Raw genomic sequence first — 20,741 nt, 5'->3', positions numbered from 1 at the left:
ACTTGAGGGCTTTTCCTCTTGTCCTGTCACTTGATACCTGTGAGAAGAGGCCGATCCCCACCTGGCTACACTCTCCTCACAGGGAGTTTTAAAGAGCAGTAAGGTCACCCCTGAGCCTCCTTTTCTCCAGGCTAAACAATCCCAGCTCCCTCAACTGCTCCTCGTAGGACTTGAGCTCCAGACCCTTCACCAACTGCATTGCCCTTCTCTGGACTCATTCCAGCCCCTCAATGTCCTTCTTGTAGTGAGGGGCCCAGAACTGAACACAGGATTTGAGGTGTGGCCTCAGCAGTGCTGAGTACAAGGGGACAATCACCGCCCTGGTTCTACTGGCCACATTATTCCTGACACAGGGCAGGATGCCCTCTGCCTTCCTGGCCACCTGTCTTGTTGCTAGAGGAGCAGAAATAAGGATGGCTGAAAGGGCCCCATTGAGCCTGGCCAAGCTACTCAGGAGGCTCCAGGGTGCTGGGCAGAGGGTCCCGGGACACAATAAGCCCCTCTGTGGGTAGGGGGTTTTGGCGGGAGGCCGCCTTGCCCCCTAGACCCTATCCCCCTATTGCAGCTTTCCCGAGGTGTCTCCTGCCCCAGGATTGCATCCCCTATCGCAGCTTCCCCGAGGTGTCTCTTGCCCCAGGATTGCATGCTAGATCGCAGTTTTCCCGAGGTGTCTCCTGCCCCAGGATTGCATCCCCCATCCCAGCTTTCCCAAGGTGTCTCCTGCCCCAGGATTGCATCCCCCATCCCAGCTTTCCCGAGGTGTCTCCTGGCCCAGGATCGCATCCTCTATCGCAGTTTTCCCGAGGTGTCTCCTGGCCCAGGATCGCATCCTCTATCGCAGTTTTCCCGAGGTGTCTCCTGCCCCTGGATCGAATTCCCTATCCCAGCTTTCCCGAGGTGCCTCCTGCCCCCTGGCGGCAGAGGCGCCGCCGGCCCCGCCGCCCCCAGACACCCGCGTCTCTGTGTTTAAATAAAAGTGTCAGCGTAGGAGCAATCTCAAGTCTCAAGGGGAGTTTAAGTGAAAAAAGTTTTCCAGCTTTGTATCTGATATTGCACAAATATGATCTTTTCCAAGACACATCTTCTCTTGATTTATCAGATGTGAATACAAAAGTCAGAATAAACACAAGCATGCTGCTCTGCAAGAATTAATAAATCTTTCCAGTTCTTGAATAAACAGAAGTTTATCTTAAAAGAAAGCAAAGTAAAACGCCAGTGAGACCCTCTGGCCCCTCAAGCATAAGTACACACTGTACCTTGGGTTTTCTTGAAGGGGTGTTTCAAGTAACAGCAACCCTAGGAAAAAACGTTCACACACTGCGCCAAGCTCCCATTCCTGCAGGAATAGTTCCAGTGTTAGCCAGGCAATTGCTATCACTTTGTAACATCACACATGAAGATGGTCAGTTTCATAAGCCCTTGGAAAAGGGCTTATGAACAAAATCAAAATCAATAAGGAGGTCAAGGATGACACAGTTCTTTATTTGATGCTTTCCTTTCTTACATTTTGGAAATGCAAATGAGAGGATGAGGCAAAGGAGGAAAAATTGCAGCAACAAGTACATAGAACTTAGTTGTTAGAAGGCCCTCATTATTCTGTGGGCATGGTCTAAGTGAGCCTGAGCCTTTAGAGAACTTTGGGGTAAAATCCCTTCCACCTGGGATTTGGCCATTTCCTCCACTAGAAGCAGAATTTCACCCAGTGCAACTCCAGGACAATAGAGAGACCTTTGCACAACCTAAGTGCAGGAAACTGGAGTTAGCAAGCACACATGCACCTTTACGACTGTATGGCAACCATAAGCACTGCATGCACAGAAGGAAGACTCTTTACTACTCTTTTATTTCTGAGATTTTAGGTCATCTCAGGCTGATGGAGTCACACAAGTTGTCCCTTGCAGGAATGAGAAAGCGTTAGTCACACCTCTGCAGGCCAAACTGTTGCTCTGGTACTTCCACAAGGCTTTTGAAGCAGGCTCCACAGAACATCAGTTGCAGAGAGTCAGCTTATTTCATCTGTGCCAGCCCCAGAGGAGTCTCCAAAGTAAACTGAGTTCAACTAAGGGCTACTGACAAGAGCTGGTCAGAAAAATTGCTTTCTTATAAATTCACCTAATGGCAGCTTTTGAGCACACATGAGGAAATTGAAGTTTGATCTGGAAACACTGATGGAGGGGTTGTTGTGGGTTATATGAAGTACATCCCATGCCTATCCTTTTTTATGGGTTGAATGACTACCCTGTTTAGGTGATGTTAATTAGGTGGATGTGATGCCTGAAGAGAGATTAAGTAGAACTGGGGCACTCCAACATGGAGGAAAGTAAGCATAAGACGCTGTTGAAGGACAACACCCATGAATTACAAAATAATTGGATTTACAACAGGTATTCAGTCTGTGGACATTTTTTTTCTGAATTGTTTTTGATCTGAGAGGTAAACGGGCTAGAAAAAAATAGCCAGGTAAAATGGATAAAGGAAGGGTACCCCATCCCTGAGGGGACTCTGCAGAGCAGAGGGATGCCCTTGGCACTGTGTGTCCCACTCCCCTCCCCTCAACCCAAATGCACTCTTAGCAACCAGCCTGCAGATTCCCGCTGGCATATTTCAAAACCTGTGAGAGGCCAGCCATACCTGTCTGGGCTGGAGCTGATCCCTGACCTTCACTCAGTGCTACTTGGTTTTCTCTGATAGCTGGGTGAATGATTGCTAGCTAGTAAATTATTTACTCCATGTAAAGCACCGCCTGCTAGAGAGGCATATCCCTTGTTACACTGCAGAGAAAAAATATTTCTATAGATCCACAAAGATTATGAAATTAATTTATTATTTGCATAATAAATAAATAAAGGTAAGGGTAGTGGTGGTCAAAGAAGCTTATGCTTCCTTTTTAACATGGCCAAAGATAAAATTGGGGAAAGTGTCCTTATGTTCATAACTACAGAACACATTGCTGTGTTCACGGCAGAAGATAGTGTATGTTTGGCAGAGCAGCTTGATCCAGAATGCCCAGCTACATTCAGGCAGGTTTGGTGTTTAGTAAAGCAAACCTCCTGTTTGTTTTGTTATGTATTAGGGCATCTTTTCCTCATAATCAAAGCACTGCATGTTTTTCATGTGTGGATCACTGCAGCCCCACAGAGCTGACTCCTACCATCTGGTCCCTGGGAAGATGTGGGTTATAGAGCCCAGAGGTGAGAAAAGCTGCATATGTTGCTGGAGCTGCCTGTCTTGCTGCAGGAGGCACTGGTTCATTAGTTTGCTAGATCTCTTCGCTTATAGATCCAAGTATCATTGGGACTGAAGGCAGATAACTTCATTGGCTGTGTTATAGGCCCTCATACAGAATGGAATCTTTGGTGTATTATCTTTTAAGTTCAGCTGGATTTCCTAGTTGTTAAAAAGCCAGGTATTTAACAAGAAAGGAGAAGATGGCATTTCTCTCTTCATGGGGTCACTGGGAGCAGCAGGATAGGCCACACAAGCCACTAATGCCCTCAGAGCGTCTCATCATGCCACTGCAGGCCCTGGACACTGAGGCACTCCAGATGTAGGACAGCCTTGGGAAACCAAGTAATGCAATTACTAAAAATCGGAGCCAGCTCTATACTGTCTGAACTGAGGGAACTCTAACTTTTGACCTTATAATGAAGACAGAACTTTCCTGCATGGTGCATTTCTACTCTTTTTCTTGAAAAATGGATGAAATGTAACCTCACTTCCCTTCCAACAGCTCTCAATTTCTGTGCTGAAGAAATTACTTTCTGCATCGCCTTCTGAGGTGACCTGAGTGCTGACAGTGAGACTACCGGAAAATCACTGCTCGGCACTGCACAAATGAAGTTCTTCTGTAGTGACAAAAAGAGGATCATAGTGCCCAGTTCTGCCATTACTTCTCCCCTATGCAAAACCTGTATACTGATGACATAGGCTTGCAAGTAGCTCTGGAAAATTTTATTTACAACTCTATTATGAATTTGGAATGAAATCTGAACAGTGGGAATGAACATCAGAAGGATGTTGAGAGGGCTGGTGAAACTCCACGTGATTTGTGGTACCCTGCCTGAGGTTTTTGCAACTTGCCTGTGGTGATATCGTCTTATTGTTCTGATTTTAGCATCACAATCTATTCCTTAATATTTACCAGCAATCAGTACTCAGATGAGGTTGACCATCCCTCCTCACAGAACACCTCCCATGAATATCGTTTGAGGAATTGACACTGGGCACTGTTTGATTATATGTGACATAGCTGTGACAAAATCCCATTTGATGTAGTCCAATAGGAACTCATATGCTCCCATCCTCCATGAAACATGTGTAATCCCCTTACCCACTATTGTTTTCAGCCTTTCAGATCTCAGAGATTTATCTTCCTGATGTCCTCTTTGCTGAGGCCTAGAAGCTGCTCCAAGACTCAATCAAACATGTGTGAGTTGTGTGCCCAAAACACACACACTTCTAGTCCTGTCATGGGCACGTGTCTGCTCATACAGTGAGTTTGCTTTGGTGCTGGGCAATGGGATGACACAATGGGATATGTGGAGATCTTAGTGAGGAGAAGTGCTTCTCCTACGACCAAAACTTTGGGTGTCCATTCATGCCATGTGATGGGGAAGCATTCATTTTGGTCATCTTGCATCTTGGAGTGCATTTCCAGACATGGAATGGGAAAAGATCAGGGCAGATGGATTCTGAGTACCACTGCTGGGCTTTGTCCAGTGCTTGGAAGCCAGAGCACAATTGCAAGCAAACACTCATTAGATAGCCATTAGGAAACATGCATTTGTTTAATGCTAAGCATGATGTGAGGCAAATGATGGTTTCCTTGTTAATAAAGTCATATTCCCATCTTCATATGACATATGACACCTTTCTTTAAGGTGTCTCTTTTCTTGTCAACTGCAAAGAAACTTTTTGCAAGCTTTTGGTACTTGTAGTGGCTAACACCATCAGTATTATCAATGTTGGGCAATGCTGCTCGGTCTATCCAGTGATCAGAGAGGACGATGATGATCTCCAGCCCCCATGAGGAAGGCAGGGCTCGTGGAACCCCGAGAACCGCGAGGTTTTTTGCGTTTTTGCGGTGTCTGGGCCACGACGGCGGAGCGGGTGCGGGTGCGGGTGCGGGTGCGGGTGCGGGTGCGGGTGCGGGAGGGTGGCGTACAGCGAGAGGAGAAGTGCGAGGGTGAGCCCGGGCGGGCCGAGCGAGGGGCCGGGGCTGAGCGGGGCTGAGGGGGGCCGGGCCGAGCGGGGCTGAGGGGGGCCGGGCCGAGCGGAGCGGGCTGGGCCCCGCTCCCTCCGCCGCTCTCCGCCAGCCCCACCGGTCGGGGCCGCCGGCGGCGGCAGGCTTACTCAGAGGAATGTGGGTGGGACTCCCTCCTCCCCGGCGCCTTAAAACCCCGCTCGGACGGGCAAACTCGCAGTCTCCCGTCCCGGCGGAGCGTCTCCGCCGCACCACACCCGCGACGCCCGGGCTCGCTGGGCGCGCCGCCGGCCGGGCACGATGGTGGTGTGCGGCCTCGCCTGCTGGAGGTGCAGGTGGCTCCTGCCCCTGCTGCTGGGCCTGGCCATCATCATGGGCATCATCGCCCTGGCGGGCCGGGGCTGGCTGGAATCCGAGTCGGAGCCCTACGTGCAGCAAGCGTCGCTGTGGGAGAGCTGCACGCGGGGCGAGGAGGACCTCAACTGGAACTGTGAATCCCTCATGGACTACGGTGAGTGAGAAGCCCTCCGAGGGGACCCGGGGCAGTGGGTGCCAAGACCATTGACCTCCCCTAACTCCGTTGTGGAGTAGCTGCTTCCTGGGATGGAGTTTCCGTCCAGAACCAGTATCCATGCTCTTTCGGGACTTAAACCAGCAATAAAACACGGGACTAGACTGCTCCAGAGCGATCTTTTTTAATCAGTACAACACTGAGAAGCCGGGGTGTTGATATTTTGGGTTTTTTCTAAAGTTATCGTACAACCAAAGTAAGATAGCAACTGGCTCCAAGTCCGTGTATTTGTTCCCCCTCAGCTCTCGTCGGGCTGCCGTCGCACAGCCTTACCTGGCACCAGGCAGCTCCCTCCCTGTGCCGCTCGCCTCCCTGGTCGGATGGCAAGTGTGGAAACCTTCTTGCAGGGTGTCCTATGCAGAACCACACCTAGACAGTAGTAAAATGTATTTCCCCGACCCTTCGCAGGGAGAGAGCACCTTAATTTAGCCCTCCTGGCCAAGGGAGTGCAGCTATTAAAATGCCTCCTGATCTGCAGCTTAAAATTAGCTGATGTGGGTTTGCAGGCAGAAAAAAAAATGCTCTCTCCTTTGTAGCTTTCTGTTGCACTGGGGCCTAAATCAGGGATAAGTGTGCGTCTGTTTTAACTTGCTTAGCTGCTTCTGTATCTGGCATCGCCACTGTAATATTCTTACTGCACACTCTCAGTTTCTAGGTCTTTTGGGGGACTTTGTTTTATTGCTAGAACACGTGGGTCTGATTACATCTGCTTTTCCCTCAAACAAAATATTTCTGGACAAGTAAGCAGACCCGCCTTAAGATCCTGGATGAGGGTTCTTTAGGGACTGGGGGGCTGGAAGGGTGTGTTTCAACTGGGAGAGCTGGGACTGTTTCCCTGCGCAGGTCCCTTGCTGCCTGAGCACAGCAGACTCACTTCCAGAAGCTTTTCATTGCAACACTCATGCACAAAATAAATCCTGAATATATTGCAAGAGAAGTGGCTTCGTTTCTCAGCCGGGTGATGACTTTGGGCTTTACTGCAGGTGGAAGAATTCTGGCTAGTGAGGTGAAAATATCCATCTCCCCCATTAGACAGAGAAGAAAAGCTAGTGCAGGGTTGCTGCAACTTGCATTGCACAGGGAAAAAGTGCTAATACAGTACAGCTGCTGGAATTTGTTTTCTCCTGTAGTGACACTGCTTCACACGTCCCTGAGTACTGATGGGTGTGTGCTTTGCGTCAGCCCTCAGCATTGTGGGGCAGAAGTAATTTTCTGTGGCTTTTTTTCTAGTTAACAGACTGACAGAGAAGAACAGTATCTTTGACTTCAGTTGTTTAAGCCAAGGCTTAAACAAAGCAAAACTTACTTAAATCCTTGGCTTATTTTTACGAATTTGCCTGTTCTCAAATTTTCATAACATCAATGCCACTGTCTACTCAAATAGTATTTACATCTAGAGACAGGATGTAACACATGAGTTCAGGTTTGATTTGTTTTGTTTCCTTTTCTTCTATGCTAATGCAATTAGTGTCAAAATAGGTGAGGGCATTTACAAAGGAAAAAATGCCTAGCAGGCATTTATAGCACTGCTGCAGGAAAATAAAGGTTAACTAATTGAGATGCATAACTTCTGTTTTGCATAAAATAATTGCTGTGCACTAACCATCCTGCACCTCTCCTGATGAAATGAAGACTTCAGAGTGGGTCTTCATTAACAGAATGTTCCATTAGACAAATTCTTAATTGAGCTGTGGCATGTGTACTAGGAAGAGGAAGAAAAAAAGCAGACGAGTCACTTATTTTAAATGAGGGGAAGGGGCAGGAAAAGACAAACAAAGATTTGCAAATAGGAGTGTCTCCTAAACTGCATAGCTCCTTAATGCACATTTGCAAATGCCACATGAGAGGGAAGAAGTGAAAGGGAAAACGAAGAGTAGGGTGTCATGTGGTAGGGAAGCAGGGAGGGGATTTTGTTTAGAGCTCTGTACTGGTTTGTGTCTTGGAAGTGCCCTGGCTGGCAGCGTCTGTGTATTATCAAAATGTTGCAATGCAGAAGTGCTGTACTGCACAAGAATATGACTCAAGATGACTTAGTGTAGACCATTGCAGGATTTAACTGTTGACTGTGTGTTTAAAACATATCAGTAAGCCATCAGCTATGCCAAGGATTATTTGCAGTGTGTTACTGGAGAGGATGATTGTCTTTATAGTGATGAGGTTGTAAGTTTAGGAGCAATATTTATGGGTGGCTGTTGCCTCCTGGTTCTGAATGACTGGTCCCAGTGACTGTGCTTTGAATTAACACTGTAAAAGATGGGCGTGTATGTGTGCAGTAAAGGTAACCCCATTAGGTTAACTCTTTCTTCTATTCCTAAGCCAGTTGTTATTCATTAAGTACACACCAGCCAACAAAGGAAAAGGGAAGCATTCTTCTGGATCCTTAGTAAGTGCCAAAAGAAAAAAAAAAAAAGGAATCAAAAAAGGTGGAACCTAGAAGTAGGAGCCCAACCTTTGTGAATCATGTTTCACTGCAGCTGTGCCACTGTACGTGTGTCCCTAGAGGCATGGACTTTGATACCACAGATTATTGGTGAAATTGAGTGCATGTGGAGACTTCACTGAGGGGCCAGGTAAATAAAGGAGGAATGCTAAGTGTATGCTTACCTTTTCAATACACCTCTTCTCAGGCACACTTTTGCCTGATTTACAATGCCGGGATGCATTCAGTACAAACATTGTTTATAGTGTCAGCCAAGTGCAGGCACTCGGGAAATGCTAATGGGAGAGGTGTAGCAGTTGGTGTCCCTGCCTACACCCAGAAAACACTGCAACTTCCCGGTAAGAGATCCCTGTGAACAGGTGAGGCTGGCGTCTCTGCCAGGGCACTTTGCTGGCTCCTGGGCAGGCACACTTTGCTGCTAACAATCCAGAGACTTTAAAAGTTGGAAATGTATAGGATTGTGTCTTTCCTCAGCTCTCAGCTGAAGCCAAGTTTGTACTAGAGGGCTTGTATTTAATATTTTGGTAGTGTAGCGATTGCTTTTCTTGCACTCCTAAAGCCAAAACAGAGTAGTGATTTCCAGTATTGATTTCCAACCTGCCCTCCCAGAAATCCTTCAATTCTAGGCTCTTCTCTACTTGTGGTGGGTATGTTCATAGCTTCCTCTCACCAGTCATGCTACCATGGAAGTTTGCACATTATCTGAGCAAGAAAGTAGGGCTGACAGTGCTCTTTTGCTCACAGTCCACTACTCCTTTATTACATCAAAAAAGGGAGATATTTTTGGATATTCTGTGTAATGGGCTCTTGGGACCAAACAAGGATTGCTACTGCCATTTCTACACAGAAAAATATTACAGATATAGTGTAAAACTACCCCATCTATGCTGGTAATGATAAAAAATACCCTAAGATTCCATTTATTCACAAGCTAATGAAGTAGCTTCAGCTTCTGGAAGTGAATGAACAAAGATGAGAGTCTTGTTACTTCAAATCCCGTAGCAGCTAATCTTCCTGCTAGACTATTTTCACTGCTCTGTTATTGATTTCTAAAGAGAAATCTAGATTTAAATATCTTAGCCTGTAGAGATTCCATCTCCTCCCTGGTGAGGCTGAGGCATGGCCAAATGAAATCAGGAAATACACATAACACTAAGGCACTGTTGCTTGCTTTCTTTTAATTTCATCATATTACTGGTGCTCATCATTAACATTAAGTAATCATGACCCCTCCTAGTTATTTGCATGATAACACTTGCACCTTAGTTCCTTTCCATAGTAATCATTAATGTAATGTAATACTATGTAATAAAACTCTTAATCCTTCCTAATAATTATAGACCTTCAGCTTCTGAACAGTTGTTTTTTTAATGTTCTTTCAACACCACCTAATTGATAAATACTTTTCTGCTGATTAGATGCAAAGAACTTGACTATTCTTTGAGGCCAAGCTGACCTGGAAACACTAATACCCCCAGCTATTTCTCTGCTTTTCTGCTCTCCTATTCTTCTGCCCTCCTATTTAGGCAGCTCCAAATAACTGTGGTGTTCTTGGTTGATTTCATAAACAGACATCATCTTTATGTTTATTTTGCCTAAGAAATACTCTCTCTGCCAAATGAATGGATCTGAGAATTTTCTATTTTTATGGGAAAGCTTAAATTCTGGCTAAATATCTTATGAGTACAAGGTACTTTTGAGCACAAACCAGGTAGAAACTGGGGCTAATCTGTCATTCTCTGACTGTGAGCAGGTCTCTCCAGCTCTCATGGCAGCAAACAGTGAGAAAGTAAACCTGCACCTCTCCCCTCCTGGCAGCTGGGAGCTGTAGGGGGAAGATCAGAAAGACAGGAGAGCTGGGTGCCTGTGGGGACTCAATCAGCTCTCAGAAGCCTTTAGGAGGAAAAGGAGCTGGGAAAACCTGACTTGACAGATATTGGGGTGATGGGAATCCTGCATGGAGAAAAACCAATTTCAGTCTTAGCCCTGCAGCAGCCCCTCTGCTGAAAACTCTCCCTGTCAGTGGGGTTGGCCACAGGTCATGTGGATAAGGAACATCCCAGGGCTGCAACCTATGCTCTGGGAAGGTGCACCCTCCCACCCTGATCTCTCCCATCAGTCACTTATTAGAAGACTTTTATATACACACGATGTAAGAGAAATCTCAAAAATTAACCGTAAGTCCAGAGGTTTTTGCTGCTTTTCCTGTGATTCCCACAGGGGATCAAATGGCTGGCTGATAGTTCAATGGCTGACTACACTCATCCAGCCCAGAGCACACCCATCTAGTCCTGTGGCCAGCACCTATGACTCAGTCTTATCAGGTCTTGTCAGCATCAACCTGCTGCTAAATGCTGTTGGAAAAGATAATCCAGCAGGAGAAAGAGAGAAGGTGCCAGGTCACCAACACAGAGCTCTGTCACACATAAGCACAAAACTCACTGAGTTTCATAACGATGGTGCCTACTGCTTCCTTGCTTCTGAAGACCTGAAGCAAAGCTGGGCTTGATATTAATCTTCCTGACAAGATATCTCCTGCAGCAGTATGTGTTGTCATTTTCTTATTGCCAGAGACAAGAAAATAAATCATTGTGAGCAGAGCCGGGGCTGACCTGTATCCAAAAGCTTATCACACTTGTAAGGACAGTACAGATGATATAAAAATCTCAGAGAGAGCACTGTGGGCATTCTGCCTTGTATTCTTCCAGTTGTGTTTGTGTTACACCAAACCTCAAGGTGCCTAACATGAAGGTGTATTTGAATTTACAACCTAAATTTTATCAAACAGATGCCACATTTGTCTTCCTACACCTTGTCAGCATAAATAATGCATCTGAAAGGGAATATGCTATGATAACTAAGTGTTCCTTCTTGTTGTGCTTTTTTTTTTTCTTAATAGGGCAAATATTGATGAATAGCTTGCCTAGATCATCTAGTCTGAATTGGTTTTCCTGGGCTGGCTGTGTGTAATGGTTACATATCTTACATATCCCTTTATATTAGTTATCACTAAAGTAATCCTGTTGTGGAGACAATATTCAATACCTGTAAGTCAGACACTGTTCTGTATGAAAAGATTTTATCAAACCACTGACGTAGCTCTAATCTCTAGACACTCATCAGGTCTCCTCCCTGTTCTTCCCCTCAGCATTCCCTTAGGGAAGGGGTATGAAACATGCACAACTAGCTGAAGGAGAACTAATTTACTGTCTTGAGTAGCTCCAGGAAGGGAGAGGGGAAAGAAAAACCTTTTTCTTATCTTTTCTATGTCAGCTTTATTGTCTTCAGGTGGCAGTGGTAGTGGCTGGGAGTTTTGGGCAGAGATTTGGCTGATGGATACCTGCTGCATTTTACTTTTGTTGTTGGATTAGGGGAGAAAGAAACCAGTTCAAACAGATCTATTTAAAATAGCTGTAAAACAATGCTTTGCTTTCAGATAGCAAATTTCAGAGAAAGAATGGAGTCTACAATGAAAGCAGGATACCTCCAAAGTCACTTCAGCTGTGTTGGAATGGACAGCTATGATGAAAGAGAACTTTTTTTAAGTGTTCTGACCTAGATCTCACTGGCCTCTTTATTTTCCTACATTAGAGGGAGCTCAGGATCCGGCCCTACCTCTGTCTAAGTGTGTGAAAGTAGAAACCCACAATATGTAGATGTGGGAATTGAACTGTGATGACAGCTGACTGGAAAACAAAGCACTAGCCAGTATGGTTTGGCCCCTGTGGGCAGGTATCCTGCCTCCAGGGCAGGAACACCTTCGCTTGTAGTTGTTTGCACTGGGCTCACCTAAATTACTTGGTTTCTGAAGAGGACAAGGTGTGTGAGGGCCTTTTCACAAGGCCGTGTTACTGCCAAGGTAGAATTGCTGGCTGTTTTTCTAGGAGGTTTTCCTGCCATTGTTGCCTTGGCCCTGGGCTATGGTGGGTGAGTTCTGGATGCTGGTGCTGCTCTGTAGGAATACAGCCACTTGCTTCATGCCTGAGCCTCTCCAGCGTGCAGTAGCTTGATACTAAGCAGCTTGATACACCCTGTTCCAGCAAATGTCGAAGTAATGATTCAAAGAGGGCTCATCAACTTTTAACTCAGATTTTATTGTTTCTCCTCCACATGCTACATTTTAGCTGTGAATAGATACTTATTTTCAAGACCTTTCTTTTTGTCATCTTTTCAGCTATTCCAAGTTTCTTTTTGGTCGTGCTGATTTTGCTCCACATGCAGTATTCTTGCCACAAACAACCAGAAGTTTTGTGCAGACAGCAGTTATTTTCCAGCAGTTATCTCCTGTGGTGGTACCCTCTTGTCTGCTTTCACACTTCCCTGTGCATGGAAGTGGTTTTGTAAATTTGCATATCGAACAGGAACTGTAATGATAAAGGGCACTGTCAGCAGTTGTGTGCCCTATCTGCTCAGATGTCTGTGGGTGTCTTACAGATATGTGTTATCTCTGTTCTGTGCTGCGCTCTATCGCGCTTTTCAGCAAGACAAGTTAGCAGGCTGGGAGTCCTGTGCTGCTCCAGCAATGATGGTGCCTCCCTGCTCTGCTGCTGTGTACTTTGCAGGCATTCAGTATTGCTTTGACGTAAGGACATGCTTCTTACAGAAAACCATTTCAATAAAAAATGATTAAAGAAAACCAAAGAGCTGCAATGACCTACAGGAGAGTACTGCTGTGTGTAACATCTTGTTTTCTCTTCAAGGATGGGGGAGAGCAGCAGCTGCCACATACCTCGTTGGCTTTGTGATCCTGGTCATCTGTTTTGCCCTTGCAGTCATCGCGTTCTCAATCGAGATCCTCCGCTTCAACTTTGTGCGAGGAATTGGAGGCCTGCTCTTTGTTGTTGGTAAGGCTGGGCACAAAGAAAAGATTATTTTAGATGTGAAACTGGCATCAGCAGAAAAACATGTTAGATGGAGCCTCCCTTACAAAATTAGCCATCGTTGTCTGGTTTATGACTCATTTTCATTGGAAACAAGGGAAGGTTGATTTACCCTCTGAGAGCATAATGGTTAAGGAAGCTCCAGTGGCCTTTGTCAGTTCTCACTTTCCCAAAAGCACTCTGTGGGGACACCCAGCACCTTTGACCCTGCATTTCACATGCTAAGACTTAAGAGCTGAGAGCCCCGGGTGCTTCCCACCTTTCTGATGGGGGAGGAGGAACGGGGTTCTGGGAGGAACTGGCTCGGCAGGGTTCCTGCTGCTGGCTGTGGGACAGGGCTGGTCACAACATGCAGGTATGTGCCTCAGCAACCTGGCAGTCGCAACTGCAGCTGCTACAGCCACGTAGGCGTGGTGATGTGCCTGGGACAAAAGTCACGCGCCTCTGTAACAGTGCAGATTTGATCGCAGGTCTGAAGCTAATCCTTACATATCTTAGGTATGCACTTATCTCCAGGTACCTTTTTTTAGTGGGAACTGTAATATGTTCGCTGTAACTTACTCCTGATTTTCTTTCTTTTCTCTCTCTAGCTGTATTCCAGATCATTGGCTTGGTCATTTACCCTGTGAAATTCACAGAAGAAATTCCACTGACTGGAGATAACATGTTCAGCTGGGCCTATGGCTTTGGCTGGGCCAGCACTGTTGTCGTAATAGGTTGTGCTTTCTTCTTCTGCTGCCTCCCCAACTGGGAAGATGAAGTCCTGGGAAACATCAAGCCTACCTATTACTACTCCTCCCCAGAGAGAGCACCATACTTAAATTGAAAGATTAAGTCCAAGTACAGTCAACTATCAAAACAGAGAAGCACCTCTGATGTACATTTGGTGTGATTGTAGGAGAGTGAAAAAACTCACCTTATTTTGCCAGAGTATTTGTTCCAATATATCTGGCAATAAATTAGGAAAAACATTGGCATCTTAAACCAAATAGTTTTTACCTGAAGTATTATTTACATATTCTCATGTCAATTCAGTTTAAGTGGTTTTCTTGCTCCTTCCCCTCCCAATTAATTGACTCATCCTTATTTTATTCAAACATTTGCTATGAATAAAGATGATAGTGTTTCAAGTGTAGAAAGGAAAAGGATTAAAAGTATTTTAAACAACCCATTAGCGGGTCCTGCGAGATGGGTTGGTTTTTTTCCACCTCTGACAAAATTGCTTTCAATGGACCTAGGAAAAAACACAGCCTTCCAAAGAAGGCTTTTTCTCCTGTCAAAGTCAGTCCCAAGGAAAGAACTTCCCTGAAACTATCACAGTCACCTGCTGCCTAAAAATCTTTTCTCATTCCTGTTACTGGACTGTTGTTGACTACTAGCTATTTGAATTAAGGGGAAAATAAAATTAAAATTTATTTTTCACCAATTGCTGCTGTTGGACAAGGTCTCTTCCAAAGCATGGAGCTGGTGTGTATAGCATAACAGTGGCTAACGTAACATTGGTGGGTTTGTGGCCACAGCAGGACTTGTGATGGGATCACATATTTATGTTGTTATAGATTCAGATGTTAAACTACACACATTTTTACATGGTATTTGAGGGATGCTGATTTAGAAAGTATCGTTGAGCAGAAACATAAACTATTCTATTTGTCTACCTTTGTAAAGCTGCAGTGTTTTAATTATCAGTGTGCTTTGGAGGGAAGCCTTTGCAGAAGGTGTTTAAAAACCTCCGAAAGTTTCTAACACTGTAGGTACCTCAGAGTTTAGTAAACTTGGGGCTGCTTTGTGAATGAGTAGGGGTAACAGGTAGAAATAGAAAGGCAGTTCTGTGAGCAATTTACATATGCAAACTTCATACAGACACCTGTTTTGGAGTAATCTGGCTGGCTCCTCATTTGTGTTTCTGTAGCCAGCAATTCCAACTAAGTATTCCAGCAAGGCGTAGCTGTGTCTGTGTTGGTCATGGACCTGCAGCATCTTACAGCAGCTTTAATTATGGTCCATAATCTTTGTCAGGGCTTTGTTCAGCTGGGGAAGAAGGAAGTTCATTTTTTGAACTCCTCTTCCAGCTATGGGAGAAGTAGCTTTAGCAGAGACAGACTGAGGAGGGTACAGGTGGGGTGGAAAGCAAATGCTGCATGTTACTCTGTTACTTCTTACTCTCATGAACCTGGTACTTAGGAGAGGGTGTGTGGGTGTGTGTATTCATGCACATGTACAAAATAGAACTTAAAAAGCATTAACCAACAGACTGTAAAGCTAAAGTAATTTACAACTAATCTTTTGCAGTGCCCTGTATTTCTTGTATTATATATTGTATAGCTTTCCATTTTGTAACACCTTTTTCAATTTGATAGTGCATGTGATCTTGTTTTAGAGAGGCCAGGTGATTCCTGAAGGTCCCTTTTAGGCCTGTATTTTATAACTTTACAGAGCACAAATGTCTGCAGACTTCATAATTGTGTTACAAGCTCAGTTGTGGCATATACAATCAGTTGTATTTATGATTCTTGCTGAATAAGAGAGTTCTGTGACAAACGTCCTTTTAATTTTTTTCCCCCCTTTTCTGTACAGTACTGGCTGGTGGGAATACTGTGTAGACTTACTTGTATCGTAAGTAATGATAGTACCTACTTCTAGTGAATTCAAAACACAGCAGAGAATCTCAAGATAGGAAAATCCTTGCACAACTAAAGCTGAAAAGGAGGAAAAGTAAAAAAATGGACACTTTTTCTAGTGACAGGGAAGATGGTATGGTAATATGGTAATTGGATTTAGCAAAATTTAAGTCTTCTGTATGCTTTTTTATAAGCATTGGCATAACTTGTCAAAAAAGCACAAATGTAAAATAAACTTGGCTCTGAATATACTGGGAGGGGTAGAAGCATAACCAGCATATTACACAATTAAGATGTTCCAGAGAAAGCTATTGCAAATAGTTATTAATTACTTTCAAGTGATATTAATGTATGTGACACTCCTTTCAAATGTGGTGGCTTAATTAAAAATGTTTTAACCGATGGTTGTAGAAACTTGGTGGTGTTTGTGGTTCATGGATTAATTTCATAAGATCAAACAAATAAGCCATTATTTTCTTTTCTTAATGTGAATATCAGTATCCATAAAGTGTCAGGTCACTAAAGTGAAGTTAAAGACCTCATGTCCAGGAGGCAGCAACTTCATTTTCCAGTCAAATAAGCTTCAGTATACACTGTAAAACGTCTGTGCACTTTCATTGAAGTGCCAGGCATAGAATGTTCTTTGCTAAGTCAAAACCTCTCAAGTGCATCACAGCTTAAGGGAGAACTCTAAACGTTTTAAATACACAACTGTCTGCAGGAGGTCTCGGGTGTGGGAAGTCTGTTTTTATCAAAACTGTTACAAGTGCCTTTCCTACACTGATCAAGAAATTTAAATAGTGAAAAAAAGATGGTGTACTTGCCTGTTATTTTCAGTGGAAGGATGCACTTCTGCCATGATTAGAAACTGTCCCACTTCTAACCTCAGATTATGCATGGCCCATATGGTAGCCCTGTCCTAGTGGCATTTTTAAAGAGTGCAAATCAGTCAGTCACTCCTGTCTTACACCAGTCTGTGGCTTCAGATTTCTGGAAAGACAGGTTCATCATTCTCCTGTTTGTTTTTTTATCTGTCCTCTTCCCTAAATGCCTTAATTTTAAAATTCATTTACTACCCTGGATTCTAGTGCCTTACATGTGCTTCTTTTTGGGTTTTGGTTCCATGTCTCCCCTTTTTTAATTACTTTTAATTTTAAGTAAATAAATAGGAAAAATATTTTGGTTCCTTTTAGATTTTCCTAAATGCTCTGAAGATAATTGCAGGGTTTCTGTAATGCCCTTCTTTCAACAGGAAGAAAATTTGTACTCCTGTTTACCTACCAGTCTGTATTAAGCTGCAACCTAAATCTGTGCTCACTAAAATCACTTGAACATCTCCAGTGAGCTTCAGGCTGCATTGTTGCTCCTTCTAATCTGACCCGGGAGAAGAGAGAGCAGTTCAGAAGAATCTGAGCACACTTGGCCCTTTTCTCAGGGGGAGTTATGAGCAATCAAAAATGTGCATGACTGAGTACTAGGGAAGACTAATTGACCTGAATGGGATGATTAATGCTTAAATCTCATGGATATGGCAAACAGCTGCCACACCCCACTGGGATTTTGTATTTTTAGTTGACGTAACAAGTGACTAATTTTTTAGACAGTTCATTGACAAGATAGAACTCTAAAAGACTATTTACCTGACCTTTACATCCTGCATACAAGGCCTTTTGGATGGAGAACACATACATAAATCAAGGGAGTGTAGTAACAGATCATTCGGGAGGGGGGAGGGTTGTTATGGTGATAAGCACTCCAGAAACAAAAACAACCGCATGCTGAAAGAAAATATTGCACACACACACACACAAAGAGAGTTGCTGAGATCACTGAGCACTTACAAACTAATGACCCAAGCACATATATCTATGGAAACCAAAACGCTTTAGGAAATGCATGACATTTGAGAGCTGAGGTACTGGTCCCACAGCTCAGAGCAGTGGGAGCTACTGGCAATATGGAAAAGCACCCTGAAAAAACAGGTTAACCTGTGCCAGTAGGTGAAGTTGCACAGATCTTTAAATAAACTTGGGAGATGATACTCACAACTAGAATAAAGTCAAATCAAATCTGGAGGATGCATTTGTCAAAAATAGGGATGCTGAGTTTCTGAATTTGATTCTTGTAACAGGCATTCGGTACAGGAGTAGCAAAATCTGTGTGCAGTGCGTTCACAGAACCACTGTTCTGTGTTACTGCAGTAACGTGTTAAATGCCAGTGTTACTGTACAGGTGCAGCAGTTTATATGTGTAGATCTCATTTGCTGCACGTATGCAGTGTATTTATGAGATAATTCCAATGACTCCATGGTGCAGGTCTGCACTGGTACAGTAGGCAGCCTTTTGTCTGGGATTCCTGGTGTTCTAAGGTGTGGGCAAAGCTGCATCAGCTATGAAGCTTAACATCTATAAATTCCAGGCAAAAATCCAATGCCCTCAAATTTTGACTATATAAAATTATATTTAAATTACTTGAGAATTGTTAGAATAATCCAAAGAGTTTTTTTCATTAGGATATTTGAATGCATAAATTTAATAAGGCTGTATTTATAATAAAGACTGCAGAAGAAAACAGACAGACATGCCTGGAGCTTTATAATATAAATATTACAGCTATAAACAACATAAATAATAATCTGTGCTAAGAAATATGCTTTATATAATATAATTAATAAATAGAAATGAATTATATTCCTCATGGGTTCATCTTTGCAGGATTGGATAACACTAGAAGAGTTGGTATGGCTGCTGCTTTTTATTTGTCTGTGGGAATGGGGACAACACATACTATTTTTCACAGAGGTCTTTGTGAATACAGAATATTTTATAAGCATCAAAGCTTGCTAAGACTCAAGGTGATACATTGGAAATCAGTGTTCACTGAGTTTGAGAAGGCCCAGAAAAGTTTAGAGTGAGCACTCACGAAACTGTGAACATAAAAGCCAGGTAAGTCCTGTCCTACAGTGTGCTGCCCTGGGAAATGATCACGGGCTGCAGTAGCCTAGTTTGATGGGCACAGTCCTGAATACACATGGAAGCATATGACTGGGGCAGGAGCTAACCTGTGGCCATTACAGTCCCTTTTCAGGAAATAGCCTATTTTTAATCTCTCTTTGTGTTAGCAATCCCTTACAACAGGAAATAGAACTTTTAATGAAAAAAATTTAGGTGAATTGTTATATATGACAATTAACTTCTGACTTGAAATAGAAAGACAAAACAACTTGCAAAACAAAACTTGGGAAAATCATAATTGGCATTTGGTATCACGATAGTAAGTTGAAAATGTTGCTAGGAGACCTCCATTTTAATTTCAGCCCTCTTGTCAAATCAATTTCATATCAAACATTTAAAACTGAAGAGGTAATTTCCATGTAACATTAGTTTCGGCAAAATCCTACTTTTGGCTAGAGAATCTCAAAGTGAATATTCCTGGCTGAAACCCTTAAAGATATGCTTGGTGTGCACGTCATATCTGTAAATCTCAGAGTGTTTAAACAAGTAGCTATTCGCAACTGACCCACAAGGCAGAGCAGATAAAAGCCATTTCTTTGACAGAGAACTGTAAGTAGCAAGGCTGTGGCACCTGGGAATTACCTAAGTGAAGCTGATTTTATTCCTTTCCTAAGGCAACTGAGCTTTATGCTTTACAAGGAGTTACTATTATGATCCACTACAACAGGACAAGTATTCAGTTAGCTTACCTATGCCACAGAAAAGTTGTGGAGCCCAAAGCAAGTAGCTTAAGTAAAATCATCCCGTATGTAGAACAGGACTGTGATGTACCACTCTAACTGCTTACTCACGGGTTCATAAAATCCCTGTATGCAACATGCTATGATTCTTTCATTCTATGATTCTGTATGCTCACCAGAGAACTTGCGCTCCTGACAGCCACTCAAGGAAGATACGGACACTCACAATGGTTACAAGTGTCCAGAGGCCATCTCAGCTCCTAACTGAGTAGTTGATTTACAAGACACCCTTGATTTCAGCCTTTTGCCTGGAGAAAGGGGAGTTGACTGAACTGATTAAACTCCTACAGGGTACCTGTAGGAAATACCTGGGGATTAAACCTTGTTCCAATATGGAGCTTATCACGTCCTTTAGCAAAAACTAGCTGACAACTAAATCCATGCTCAGGCACACAGAGTCTTTGTACTTTCCTAATCTTGTGTTTTCCTTATTTGTGTTTTCCTAATACAGTCTTGAATTGCTTACATAAATGACAGTCCTGGATGCCACCCTGTGTTTGCATCTTGGGTGTTAAAACTTATTGGTTTGAACATGTAGTCTTGCTAAGGAGAGGAAGAAAGCCCTTTTGAGCCTACTCTTTGTCCTGTCAAGGCAAGCCTGCTTTGCTGACAAGATCCAGCCAGCGCTGCATGTGGGGCAGGCTTTGGAGGTCCTGCAGCAAGCTGGTCCTGGATGACTCTTGCTAAAAATCTTAACAAAACCCTGTGGGAATTCTCCTCTGAGCTCAGCAGTCGATGAACAGAGGAAGTATCCAACATCTGCAGAGCTTTCCTGTGTTGTGTGGGACAAATAGAGGAAAGCTTTCCCAAATGCACAGCAGCAGGACTGAGCACCCACTATTCACCAGGTCATCACAAGCATCATGGAGAAGCATCATAGTGCCTGGCCACCACGGGAGAGTTCCTCAAAAAGGGTTGGTGTGGGCAAAACTACAGGATCTCAACTGCGTGCATTTTTGTAGGAGGGTGTTTTTATTTTGCAAAGAAGTAAAGTCAGGTCCTGTTCAGAATGTATTTCAAGTGTCCTTGTAATTAACGTAAAGGAATTGGAGCTTGGATTACCCTGTGAACACTCCTGATGGCTAAAGGTCCTTTTCTACATGTGCTTGCTATGGATGAAATATTAATCATATGGAGAACACTACTGCCTTACAGGCAGGGTACAGGGAGTGATCACAAGGTACAATTTGGCTGACTGAGTTGCATCACTGTATAGGCTGTGGTTGTAACAATAACTGCAGTGCAGCCCTTTCCAATGGGAAACCATAGAT

General features: G+C 43.8%; 1 protein-coding gene across 1 annotated transcript; it reads left to right on the top strand.

Annotated features, from left to right (window-relative positions):
• The first annotated feature begins 5,404 nt into the window (after nt 1-5,404).
• LOC104689537 (p53 apoptosis effector related to PMP-22-like) lies at nt 5,405-16,118 on the top strand. The gene is made up of 3 exons (XM_010399699.4): nt 5,405-5,714; nt 12,915-13,058; nt 13,685-16,118. Exons 1-3 carry the CDS (start codon nt 5,504-5,506, stop codon nt 13,918-13,920), a joined length of 591 nt encoding a protein of 196 aa, XP_010398001.1. The 5' UTR covers nt 5,405-5,503; the 3' UTR covers nt 13,921-16,118.
• The last annotated feature ends 4,623 nt before the right edge of the window (nt 16,119-20,741 follow it).

The sequence above is a fragment of the Corvus cornix genome, chromosome 3 (assembly GCF_000738735.6).
Source record: "Corvus cornix cornix isolate S_Up_H32 chromosome 3, ASM73873v5, whole genome shotgun sequence".
In the NCBI taxonomy this organism is placed as follows: Eukaryota; Metazoa; Chordata; class Aves; order Passeriformes; family Corvidae; genus Corvus; species Corvus cornix.
This window is presented reverse-complemented; position numbering and strand designations above follow the sequence as displayed.